The 13,987-nt window shown below is 33.4% G+C and overlaps 1 protein-coding gene across 1 annotated transcript; it reads right to left on the bottom strand.

Moving 5' to 3' along the window:
• Positions 1 to 4,911: 4,911 nt before the first annotated feature.
• Positions 4,912 to 12,022, bottom strand: LOC114332459 (uncharacterized). Its single transcript, XM_050662502.1, has 2 exons — positions 12,011 to 12,022; positions 4,912 to 5,284 (listed from the first exon to the last, which is right to left on the bottom strand). The coding sequence occupies exon 2, from the start codon at positions 5,263 to 5,265 to the stop codon at positions 5,047 to 5,049; it is 219 nt and encodes a 72-aa protein (XP_050518459.1). The 5' UTR covers positions 5,266 to 5,284; positions 12,011 to 12,022; the 3' UTR covers positions 4,912 to 5,046.
• Positions 12,023 to 13,987: the final 1,965 nt, after the last annotated feature.

Here is a 13,987-nt window from a genome sequence, read left to right as displayed (position 1 = left end):
GCCCTAGGTGACTTGGAATGCAGGTGTATCTCCCAAAAATTTTCGTACACATCTGGCCGTTGCGAGTAGTACAGCTTTCTGCATGGTCTTGTAAAGATGTTCATTTAGACCCAGCCTTTTTATGCTTTCGAGGAGGTTCTTCGAAATGACTCCAGTAGTAGACATAACAATAGGTATCGTCTGGGTACTTTGCATTCTCCATTGTCTTCGTATTTGAATTTCCAGATCTCTGTACTTGGCGATCTTTTCAGTAAATTTACTACGTAGATTATTGTTGTTAGATATCGCCACATCAATTAGTGTTGTTTGTCTTGTTAATTTATTAACTAGTACGAGATCTAGTCTATTATGTGCCACTGTTTGGTCTGTGAGCACAGTGCGGTCCCAGTATAGCTTGTAGTTGCCATCCTCAAGCATACTCTCAGGGACGTATTGATAATATGGAAGATGGTCCGTTTGGAGAAGTCCCAGCTTGATAGCTATCTCCTGATGAATAATTTTTCCCACTGCGTCATGCCGTTCCTTGTATTCAGTTGCAGCAAATGCCTGGCAGCCCCCTGTAATATGTTGGATGGTTTCTTGGGCTTGACATCCATATCGGCATCTGTCGTTTTGATCCTGAGGGTATTTGGTGATATATTTCAGGTAATTTCTGGTTGGTATAACCTGATCCTGAATGGCCAGTAATGAACCCTCCGTTTCAGGGAACATCTTTCCTGATGTCAACCAATAGTTCGACGCTGTATTGTCGACATAGTCTTGGTTGACATCAAGCGCGGCTCCTCCTTAGGGTCAATTGGTCAATGACCCCCCTAAAATAATCTCATAAAAATACCAATTTTATTAAAAATATCTTTTATCTAAAACTTCACTCTGAAATATAAAATTCTCTCTCAGCAGTCTGCATTGGCAAAACAAATATAATAGATATAATAACGTCGCGCCTCGCGCTATACACAAGCCCGTGGCTGGGCCGTATTTTAAATTGTCTATATACAGTTCTTATGGCTTATGGACAAATGCATGTAAAATAGAAAAGAGACGGCAGATAGCAATTTCGTGGGCGAGAGTGGGAGTGACCTTTCCGTCGTATACCTCTAGTAGAGTCGACGGCCTCACGTTTAGTTAGTTACCGTCTGCTGACCGCACTTCACGGCAGGTCTATATCGATCGCGGCGTATTTGCGTAATTTATTTTGTTTTGTTGGATTTTTTTGTGATTGTAACAAAAACAAGATGAGTGTTGTTGACGAAATAATTGCCTTAAAATCTGCTGGAACACTAAATTATGAACGGCGGCTTGAGAAAAAAGAAAGTGGTCGACCAAAACCAAACATGAATTTAAAACAAACAACAAAGGATAGGGGTAAGGACATTCAAAGATATTTTAAAGAATCAATGTACAATTTGTGTGATTGGATTTGTGGCTGCAGTGTGAGAAATGCATTTTTTTGCTATCCGTGTTTACTGTTTTCGAATGACGCTGTATGGGCGAAAAATGGAGTAACTGACATTAAGCATTTAAAAGTGAAAATTACAAAACATGCCTCTTCAACTACTCATATAAATTCATCAATGAGTTACGCAAGTTTAGGACGTGTTAACATAAGACAGCAACTTGATAGTGTATATCGTAAATCTGTGCATGACTTTAATGAATTGGTATCTAAAAATAGGTATATTTTAAACAAACTAATCGACTGTGTAAAATTTTGTGGAGTTTTCGAAATTGCATTGCGCGGTCATGACGAAAGTGACAGCTCCAATAATCGTGGAATTTTTCTGGGCCTTATCGATTTTGTTTCTGAACTGGATTTAATGTTTAAAGAACACATTGAAAAAAGTACAGTATTTAAAGGAACATCGAAAACAATTCAGAACGATATTTTAGAATCAATGTTAGCCATTGTGCATACTCATATCATGAAGGAGATTGGCCAGACAAATTTTGTGGCCATTCAAGTAGATGAGACCACAGACAGCTCCAATAAAACGCAGATGATTATCATATTGCGATATGTATTAACTGGTATTGTACATGAAAGATTTTGGAAATTTGTTAACCCCCTAGGTACTACAGCACAACATTTAACTAATGTAATATTGGAAGAACTTCAATTATTAAAAATTAATGAAGCACCTGAAAAATTGATTGCCCAAAGTTACGATGGTGCATCAGTCATGAGCGGTAAACTGGGAGGAGTACAAACAAAAATTAAAGAAATATACCCAAATGCACACTTCATTCACTGCTATGCCCATCAATTTAATCTTATCCTCCAAAAAGCGGCGAGTCAACACAAACCGATAAAAATATTTTTTGCAAATTTACACGGATTTTCGTCCTTTTTCGGCCGATCTCCAAAACGTACGATGGTTCTGGATAGAGTGGTTAAAGTAAGGCTACCTAAAGCTGCGCCTACTCGATGGGCTTTCAATACAAAATGTGTTGAAATTGTATACACTTATAAAGATGATTTAAAATCTTGCTTAGAGGAAATTATTGATGAGGAGCAAGATGGTAACAATATAAATCAAGCAACTGGTTTAAAAAGACATTTGGAAGATGAGCATTTTTTATTTTGGTTAAATTTTTTCCATAAAATAATGCCCCATGTTGATATATTGTTTAAACAATTGCAAATGCGAGACATTGATGTTATATCTGTCAAAAATTGTATCCTGTCTTTTAACAACAATATCCAAATAATTAGAAATACTATTTTGGAATCAGAAGTACCAAGCACATCAACAGCAAAAAAAAGAAAAACTACTGCAGAGGATCCAAAGCGACGAACTGCACTTGAAATTTGTGATATTATTATATCTGAAATAAATCACAGGTTTAGTTTCAATGATCATCTCATGATTTCACAGTTATTCTACATAGAGAAATTTGAAGCATACACTACCAACTTTCCGCAAAATATTTTAAAAATGGTGACGGCTAATTATCCCACAGTGAATATTTCCAAACTAAAATCGGAACTTGAAGTCTTATATTGTCGTGAGGATTTTCGCAATAGTGCTGGTGCAGTAGCCATACTTCAGCTTTTTATTAACATGAATTTGTCTGAAACATTTTCTGAAGCAGTGAAGTTATTAAATATTTTGTGCACACTCCCTATGACAACCGTGGAAAGTGAGAGATGTTTTTCTACTTTAAAAAGAGTAAAAACATTCCTGCGTAATACGATGGGACAACCTAGACTTAGTGCCTTGTCTATGCTGAGCATCGAGAAAACGCTTGTCAAGAGCATTCCAAATTTCAATGAGAAGGTCATAGACTATTTTGCAGAACTAAAGGATAGAAGAATTGACTTAAAATATAAAAATATTTAAAGTAAGTTTCGTTTTAATAAATTTACAATTTATTATACTATAAATATTCCTATCTATATATCAGTCAATAACCTGTTCATACCATTTTTCCTATATTTTTTAAAAGATTTACTCTAAAAAAAGACAAATTTAATTTTCGGAAAACTAGGGTAAATAGTATTGAGTTTTATCTAAGTCTGTATTTTTTATCTAAAATATAAATGCTAAAAGATCTTTTAAATACTTTAAAAAATCAACAGTTTGAAGTTTTCAAACCAAAATGACCCCCCTGAAGATTGACCCACGAGCCGCCGCTGGTTGACATCATTAGGATGTCGCCCGTGCAGAGGTTTAACCATCCAGGTGCTCATTTTTTCGTCTTTAGTGAGGTTGTTTATGCGCATTTCTGGTTCCCTCAGTTTGATCGGTGTTTTGTCATCTACTGCGCAGATAGCGCGATGTAGAGTAGATGTCTCAGCTTGCATCTGAAAATAAGTTCTTAAATTAGTAATTTGTTTATCTAATTGCTCATCTATATCCATAACTCCTCTTCCTCCTAGATTCCGTGGTAATGTCGTTCTTTCTACTGCATTTTAGGATGGTGTTTTTGTGCCTTTGTGAGATGTGTTCTTACTTTTCGCTGAAGATTCTCTATGTCCGTTTTTGTCCACTTAACAATGCCAAACGAATAGCTAAGCGCGGAACATGCGTAGGTGTTTAGTGCCTTAAACAAATTTCTACCGTTAAGGTGTGAACGAAGCAGCTGTTTTACCCTTCGTATAAACTCCACAGTTATCTCAGTTTTCATTTGCTTATGGTCAATTTTCCGCGCTTGCTTTACTCCAAGATATTTATACATATTGTTTTCACCCATGGCCTCGATGTTCTGGCCATTTTGCATATCGGATCCTCCGGGCTGTACTTTTCATCTGACTATATTTAAAACACGGCACTTGTCTTAGTCCGAAGTGCATACTAATGTCATTTGAAAAGGATTCTACAGTTCTTAGCATCTCATCTAGTTGGTTTCGAGTGGAAGCCATTAATTTCAAATCATCCATATACAACACATGATTAAGCTTCGCCACCACATTGTTATTTTTGATGCTAAAACCTGCGTCAGTGGAGGATTATTATTATTATTAGTATCTGACAATTAGTACAATAATTGTTAGTAACCCACTCACACAATACGGCATGTATACACAACTAACGATTAGTTGCCAAGTACACAAGTCGTTTGAGTCCGGCTTTATAGATGGTAGTTAGTTTTTAGTACATTGAAGGCAAATTAAGTCAAATCAGGATATGATATAATTCCTTAAATTGTTAACATCCTCAAATAACAAAAAATACATTGTTTGTTTAGTGAATCATCCCTTGATGATTCAGACTTCTATCAATAAGTCTTAAATGTTTGTATATCCTGTTATATATTATTTCCTAATTTTTTAGCACCAACGTAATTACTAGAGAATAGGTCTCTTGCAACAGGCCTTTCAAAGGCCGGTTGGAACCTCTCAAATTCTATTCGTTTGTCTTGTATATTCGAAACATTTTTGGGATATAAATAAAGATTTCAATAACACTGTAGAGTTATAGTTTTATATTCATAAAATATAGATTTTTATAATTGTAAATAATATGTCAATAAGACTTAACATAAATCGTTCACATAAGTATATAAAATTAGCTGCAAATCGTAAAGTTCACAAAAAGATCTCCACTAAGACGAAGATAGCAAGGTAGTTTCTTTTCCTGTTTTCTTAATAACTTCTAAAATGTCATTTGCAGGTAGAGACGATTTTACGGTCACCTTTTGAGTCTCCAAGTTAATAGTAAAGTCTTCGACTCCTTTGTCCTTTAATTTATTTAAAACTCTTTCTACTGCACCAGAACAGCCATCACAGGTCATTTTTACATTAAATTCGTGAACTTTAGACATGATTACTGGAGAATTTTACCTAAAAAATAGTTATGTAGATAAGTAATGGATTCAACCGTTACTTGATGAAGTTTGTTTTATCTAACAATAAAACACTGAAAACTTTTTTTCTCAAATCTTCCACAAAATTTATTACAGTAAAAGCTCTTTATTCGCGCTTTAAAAAAATGCGATCCAATTCCTATATTTGCGGCCTAAGATTTCTTTATTTGCGAATTGAATAGATGCATCAGTATCAGTACATACATATACCAACATAAAAAGCATTGGCTATCCTTTGTCAACACGTCATGAAGTAGACTAATAAAAAAATAAAGTTGACATTATTACAACTATGACTAGATTGGAGTAGGCTCTGCTTCAACCTATGGACCAAGGAATATTCCAGTTAATAATCCTATTACATTATACAAACCTTCAAAGTGATAATGAATAATATGGAATATAATCCTGAAATGAATGTTATGAAATGCTGGAAAAAATTTGACATAGCAAAATGCATAGTAAACAAAAGAATCATTACAATAACTAGAGTCATACATTTTGAAATCATGCTGGAAAAAACTGTGGCCTGTTCTGACTGCGGGAAATAAAGAAGAACCTCTGTAAGTTCAAACTTGATCTAAAAACTTGGCCGAATTTGCAAGTGGAATAGGACAAGATGGATTTGAAGAAATAAAATCATGTGATATTCAGGAGTGGCTTGAATCGCAAGATGGAGGAAATGTTAAACTCACAACCCCTTGAACAAGAGATTTCAACAAGCTCTGGAAATGTGACTTTAATTTGAAAAATCTTAGTGAAGGTTCTTCTTCTTCTTCTTCTTCTTCGCGCGACTAGGATTACTCCTGTTTGTCTGCCTCTTATTCTGTTTCAGTTGTTGTTGGCGGCCTTCCAACGGGTCTTCTGCTATACGGCTTGTTGTTTTTACAGATGTTCGCTAATCTATCTGGTTCCATTCGATTTACATGTTCGTTCCAGTTTTTCTTTCTTGTTTTTATCCACCTGTTAATATTTTGAATTTTGCAACGTTCTCGTATACTTCTGTTGCTTTGTCTGTCTCTTAATGATATGCCCGCTATTGATCTTAATACTTTCATTTCGATATTGTTGATTTGTTGTTTCGTCTTTCTTGTATCGGTCCTTGTCTCCGCTGCATATGTTAGGATAGGTCTTACTGTTGTCTTGTATACTTTTATTTTGCTTTCAGTGGTCAGATATTTGTTTCTCCATATGGTTTCTCGGAGGAAACCACTTACTCTTGCCGCTTTTGTCGCTTGTGTTGTGGTCTCTGTTCTTATATTCCTGTCACTAGTGATCTCTACTCCTAGGTAATTGAATTTCATTACTTGTTCTACAATTTTGCCGTCTATTTATCTACGCGGCTCTTTACTTATCACTATACATTTAGTTTTTTCTACCGATATTCTCATATTAAATTTATTTGCTGTGATATTGAAAGTGTGGAGCTGCCTTTGTAGGTCATCCTCGTTATCAGCAATTAGTACTGCATCATCGGCATAGCATAGTATCGTGATTTTATGCGCTCCCATGTGGTATCCATGTCGTTTTCTGACTTCGTGAATTACTTGATTCATCATCATATTGAATAACAATGGGCTGAGCGAGTCTCCTTGGCGGATTCCTCCTTTTAGTTCTATGCGTTCTGTTTCTCCTGTTGACATTATAACTCTGGTCTTGTTGTTCTTGTTAATTTCCTTAATTAGCCTTATTATCTGGTGGTCTATTTGTTCAGCTTGTAATAAATTTAAGATATCATTTCGCCTCACCCTGTCAAAAGCACTTTTTAAATCTACAAAGCACATGTATGCTGGTTTTCCATATTCAATAGACTTTTCTACTATTTGCCTGATAATAAAAATTGCATCTATTGTGCTGCGGTTCTTCCGGAAGCCTTGCTGTTCATCTGCCATATTCGCTTTTTCCTCGATTTTATCTTTTATGACTGCCGTCAACAATTTTAATGTGCTGTTCATCAGACTAATGCCTCTATAATTTTCAGGATTTTTCGAGTCTACCTTTTTGAGTATCGGTAGCAGGAGACTTTCCTTCCATTCCGCTGGTACTACTCCGATATTTATTATATCGACAAATAATTTTAGGAGCCATTTGAGTAGTGTTCTTCCTCCATATTTTAGCAGTTCATTATTTATCTTATCAGGACCAGGTGCTTTTCTATTTTTTAATGTTTTTATTCGTTCTTGTAGCTCTTCTTCTGATATTAGTACTCTATCGTGAGTTTCATTAATGTTTATTTCTCTGTTCTCTTCTTCTCCTTCTCCATATAATTTCGCGAAATGCTCAGTCCATTGTGTCTCCGTAATGTTATCTATCCGTATAAATTCATTTATTTCTGTTTTTGTCTCCTAGTGAAGGTTTAAGAATGGCAAATGAGCTTTGTGATTTCTTAACAAAAATTTATCCACCTATGGAGCAAAGTCTTACGAGGCAAATTCGCAAAATTAAATTCCGACAGAGGGCGCTCAAAATTTCAAAGATGGACGATAACTCTAGGAAAACAATTCATTTTGTCATTTGACCTCACAGTTCTAAAACGTTAAATTAAAATCATTTACACGAGTGTTTTGCCAAAGTAACCACTAAGTTTTGCCACTAACGCCCGGTTTCATAATCAGTTAAAGTGGACTTTAAGTTTTAAGTTGGTACCCTTGTCAATGCAATTCATATGGGTAAATGTCAACGTTAAAGTGAACTTTAGTTAACGTTCACTTTAAGTTGATTATGAAACCGGGCGTAAGACATCTTATAGGTTAAAGACGACTCAAAATTATGTTTCATCTGTATGCATTCATTAAAATTTGATGCTAACTACTGATTTGTTTTCACCTTTTTTTCATAAAAAAATCTGCCCCCCGATAATCACACAGCGTTTTAAAAAATATTAATCTATCTTAGAATTTCTAATTTTGTTTTTAATTTAGTTAATAGGTACACTACAATTTATTTTACACCGACAGATAACAATTTTTAATTAAATAAAAACTGAAAACTAAGTAGGTGAATTATTTATCTTATAATAATTGTGTTCTGGAAATTATGAGGTGGTCGGAATATTTTGCATAACAATATACATTCTATGTACAGAATATACACTACATTTTATTTATTTATTTAATTTTACAGTCGCTTAAACAATAAAAAATACTACGATTAATACAAGGGTTAAATTAATAAAATGTGTGATTTGGCATTGGTTAGTTTACGTCATTACGTAGAGTATAATAGGAACGAATACTGAGGAACACTGCAATAGTTTTTTTAAGTCGAAATCATTGTTAATTACAACAAACTGACCGCAAATATGTACACAAATTAATGACAAAGTCAATGTTTTCCTAGAGTTGATGCTATTCAAATTCGCCACCAGGCGTCGCCCACTTTGCGGTTCCTCGTCAATTGCTAATGCAATTTGTCTGAACTGAATTCAATGATTTTTAAAAACTGTCAAGAAAGAGAAATTTAGTAGGTAAATTCTTTAAAAACCTGAAGATAATATATATAATTAATCAATATGTGTGGTCTTCAACTAAACGGATTTTTTATGTATTTGCTTTTTTTTTGTCATGTAGGAACGTATCCCCTATAACCCCATATAAATTACTATTCCATATTCACGGTTTCTGTATTTGCAGTATATTTACGGAACATATACCCCGCGAATACAGAGCTTTACACTTTAATAGTCTTTAGCTTAATAAGTTGTGGAGAGGAAAGGAAGCTGTTTGTCTTAAGTTGGTCATTCAGGATTATATATGTATTTTTTAATTTATTAATTTCCATGGATTCTAATAAGGATCTAGCTCAGGGCTGCTTTATCCATTAGGCAATATAGGCAGTTGCCTAGGGCGGCAAAAATACTGTACAAAAAAATATTTGTATATAAAAATTAAAATCGAATAACAAGTATGTATGTTCATCCATCAATGAAATAGAAGTGGGCATTCATTTCTAAATAGAATAAAACAAATTGCATTCATAACAAATATAAAACACACATAGCATTCTGTTATCTTAACACTATTCATTCAAAAAGGACAGAAGTCATAAATTTAGTGATTATTGGGCCGCCGGCAGCTTGGCAAAGGCGGTGGGCTATTGAACACTTCAATATTGCACATTTTGCAGAAACTAAAGATTTGACTTGTCTACAGTAGAACATCGAGTTAGAGTTGGAATTTTCAAACTGTATTATTACAAGTAGATAAGGCTCGTGTCGTCGCGTCGCACAGATATACTCCAGGGAAATAAGCAAGAAATAGACCATGTCCGGGACACTGAAATATCGAGGTAGCTGACTACTTTTTTAGTTATTGTTTACTGTTGACCTATAGGATGAAAACGTACATGTTTCCTGCCTAGAGTTCGCGTCCATTTTTTAATTATTACCAATTTAGTGCAATCAACACGATTTTTTCCATTTTTTGCACTCAATTAAAAGCTAAATAATTGACATAAAATTACAAAATTTATTTTTTTAGAACATTGAAAAACCTTCAAAATGACGATTTTTGAAAGTCAAAAAGTTAATTTGTCGCTTCGTAAACTGCAAAATAACAAAAATTGTTATTTATTAATAACTTTTACTAAAACTAACTTTGACTGTAGTGTTTCACTCAAAGTTGGGTATTGGGGTACATAACAAACCCTCAAAATTTGAGACCGATCCATTAATTAGTTTAAAAGTTATTCTATTTGTTTATCCCAGAGGCCTTTGTTTTGCAATAACAAATGACAGCAAATAATGAAGATAGGACAATTCTGCATATGCCAAATGAAAGTAGAAAAGTGATACTATCAAAATGTATTAAGAAAAGATAAAAAATTATCTAATATAGTAAAAAATCCTAGTTTATAAACATTTAGAATAACTTTAAAAACATTGTCCGTAGAAAACATCTTTTTACATATTCAAAAAGGTGATATTTTCCTCGAATTTTTAAAAATGTAGTTCAAATGGTGACTAGTCATGGTAAATGAAGGGGGAGCTTCTGCGTTGATTGCACTAAATTGTTAATAATTCAAAAACGGACGCGACCTCTAGGCAGGAAACATGTAGGTTTTCATCCTATAGGTCAACAATAATTAAAAAAGTTGTCAGCTACCTGGCGGGAGCCGACAAATGCATGAGTTCAAAAACTAAAAAAGCAACTTAAAACTACTACCATTTTCTATATCTTGGGATCTACTCAATGGATTTTGATATTTCTTCTTTTAATTTGTATGTACTTTTGTGTACAATACAAATATGCAATTTGTCTAGACATTTATTAATTAATAAACAGTCTAATTTTTTTAAACAATTTTTGAAAAAATATTTTTTTCTCAAAAATCCATTTTTTGTAATGATATTATCATTATTAATCATAGAAAAAGTTAAGGTATACTTTAATAAATAAATTATGTTCAATAAATTATCATTTAATAAAAATAATTTATTTATTAAAATATACTTTAACTTTTTCTATGTACAATTAGCGTCTCTTTGCAAAGACAATGACATCGACTTTGCAAAGTAACAAGACACTTACTCAACATACACACTACACATGACACTAATACTCATGTTGTGACTGGCTGAATGACATAAAGTCCATGCCATTAAAAAAAAACTTTTTCTATGATCGTTAATGATATATGATTAAAAAAAATAGATATTTGGAAAAAAAAATATTTTTTCAAGGAATGTTTAAACAAATTAGACCCTTTATTAATTAATACATTTATAATAAAATTGCATATTTGTAATGTATGTAGAAATTACATACACATTTTAAAAAGATTACATACAAATTAAATTGTTAATAATTAAAAAAACGGACGTGAACTCTAGACAGGACACGGGTAGGTTTTCTTCCTATAGGTCTACAATAACTAAAAAAGTAGTCAGCTACCTGAATATTTCAGTTATTATGAAAATGCTGTAACAGTGTGAAGCAGCTTCAGTGAAATAACAGTTAAAAAATAACGGCTACTGCTATTGCAACACATCCCATCAGATATCACATTTTATTAATTTTATAGGATGTATGTTAAAAAATATAAATTTAGCTCAGGAAAAAGTACCTTTATATTTCACAACATCGAAAATTGTTATTGAAAAGTTATTTGGAATTAAAAACTATGCTTCAATATGCAATTGCCCAGGGGGTACGATGGCCTCGTTTATTCAGATGGACTTACCCAAGTTTTTTACTTACTTACTATAATAGTAATATGGTCAAAAAAATGCATGGCGCCTTTTTATAATAGTAATATGACATGTAACATTACACCTGATGTAAAATAAAGAATATTTTTAAGACATTTCCAAACATTATTTGAAGAACCTAACGTTCTTATTTAAATAAAAAATTCTGCTTGCATTTTTTTCAGCAAAAATGGTACATGTTTGAAGGGCGGCTACTAGAGAATTGCCTAGGGCGTCAATTGACCTAAACGCGGCCCTGATCTAGCTTAAGGTCTTTATTTTGAATATGGAGAATTTGAGGTATTTCTATTATTGAAAGCCCTTTTGTGTTAAAGACTATAAAGAGTAGACGCATATGGTAAAAACATCACTTAAGAAATGCACTCTGTGGAAGCAGATGTAGTGAAATTAATTTGTAATAAATGTTGTGGAAGTATTGAAAAGAAAGTTTTCAGTGTTTTATTGTTAGGGCGAAGTAGATGTTTTTAAGCAAATAATTTTTTTCTGTGTACTTACGTGGTATTTGTAGCTATTTATGATTCATATACAAATAATTATCCAAGAATTTAAAAAATGTTGATGTCACCAATTTATTTTGACAGATAGATTGTTGATATCGGTTGACGATGAAGGCATAGAGGTATATATTAACATAGAGGGAGCCTACCTTCCGCGCCTCCTGACGACAAGATCTCAGGGACTGGTTTGCTGCATCTCCTTCTAACACATTGTATCGAGAATCTATAATGACATTCAGTGTGAATATAGGCACGGAAGAGGAGGACAACTGTAGCAGCTTTACTATGCGTAAGAGTGAAACAGCACTAATCCAAATAAAAAAGATGGTGTCGTCACTTCGCTCTGAATGACACTCTCTCTATGCTAATATTTAACTCTATGGATGAAGGAAGTCACACGTCAACGTCACACCTAACCATAAAAAACACAGCCACCTTTACTTAACAAGTTGAAATTTGGCAACATCTAATGGTAGACCGGTTAACGCTTGATTTCATAATAGTTAAAGTGGACTTTAAATTTTAAGTTGATACCTTTATCAATGGAATTTTCACATTAAAGTGAACTTTAGTTAATGTTCACTTTCACTTTAAGTTGATTATGAAACCGGGCGCACCGGGCGGCGTATTTAAGTTTCCGTGTTCACTTCAAGACAGGGTAGTTTTGAAATAGGCACGGGAACGGCGGCTCATATTTGCTTTCAAGCACGTGTGCATTTCAAGACGTTTATTTGAAATGCGCACTGGTTTGTAAACTTAGAGCTTAGATTTGTCACAAATACGTGTTAAATTGTGACGGTTTCTTATAATATGTGAACTGTTTATCACAAATAGTTCCTATCTGCAGAATAACAAATCATCATTCGTTGGATCTGGGAAAACAAATCATTTTTGTTACCAAGTTTCCTTTTTTTTTCTTTATAAATATTAAAAAAACTCAAAGTATGTAGTACCAAAATATCCTGTCCTAAAGTAAACTATTAGGATACGTATACATTTTTTCGTAATGCACAATAATACTTTAAGGCCGCGTCTCACCATCAAATAATTTGATCAAACAGTTTGAGCAAACTTGACGTACTTGAGAAAGTACGTCAAAGTGACGTCACAGTTGCAGTTTATTTGAAATTCTAAAAATCTGTGCTCTCACTATATCAGTCTAGTTTGATCAAGTTTTTTGTATTGAGTTGTCTAACTTGTTTGTACTTTATTTAAAATTAAAATTTTTCATTATTATCCACAATGAACACTCAGGATGTGACGTCACTAACTGTCACTTTCAGTTTGCTCAAACCAGTTTGATCAAATTATTTGATGGTGGGACGCGGTCTTTAGTGTTGTATTTTTTAGTTACTAAAATATAGAAAATTTTAGTTTTCTATATTTTAGTTTCAGATGAACAATTATTATGGTAGGGGAGCAAAGTATGCTAAATGTGCAGTCACTCGAGCGCTTTGGGGACCTATTGGGTTGTGAAGAGTAGGTCCTAAAACCAAAAAATGTTAAGTAACGTTTTCCATTTTAGTGGGCGCTTGCCATTTTTTAATTTAATTTTCCATTACCAACAATCGTTTTTTCCGATTATAACGCCATCTATGCATAATTCGAAAAAATGTTTCGAATAAAAGTTACTTATTTTTTCGTAAGGAATCCAAATCTGTTATAAAAATGGAGGCTCCTATTTCAGATTTTAAAGTAACCCCCCACCCCACCTCCGTGTTGGGTCGTATTTAGTGCCATTCTATCAGTTCTCATTTTTTGTTGGTAAACAATATTCACCATATTATTCACAGGGAAACTGAAACATTTTACAATATTTTATGCTACAAATTATATGTTATGAGTAAAAACTATTGTGAACATTTAAAACAGATTGTTTTTTGCAGTAAAGGAGAGACAACTGGAGCAGATTATGAATATTTGCAAAGGGATGGTTTGTGCTTAGCAACATATTCAGTAAAATTTATTTATTATC

Source organism: Diabrotica virgifera, chromosome 9 (assembly GCF_917563875.1).
Source record: "Diabrotica virgifera virgifera chromosome 9, PGI_DIABVI_V3a".
In the NCBI taxonomy this organism is placed as follows: domain Eukaryota; kingdom Metazoa; phylum Arthropoda; class Insecta; order Coleoptera; family Chrysomelidae; genus Diabrotica; species Diabrotica virgifera.
The sequence above is the reverse complement of the archived record's forward strand: the minus strand, read 5'-3'. Positions and strand labels throughout refer to the sequence as shown.

Excerpts from the sequence above, each read along its gene's own strand:
- LOC114332459 (XM_050662502.1), bottom strand. The coding sequence starts at position 5,265 with ATGTCTAAAGTTCACGAATTTAATGTAAAAATGACCTGTGATGGCTGT.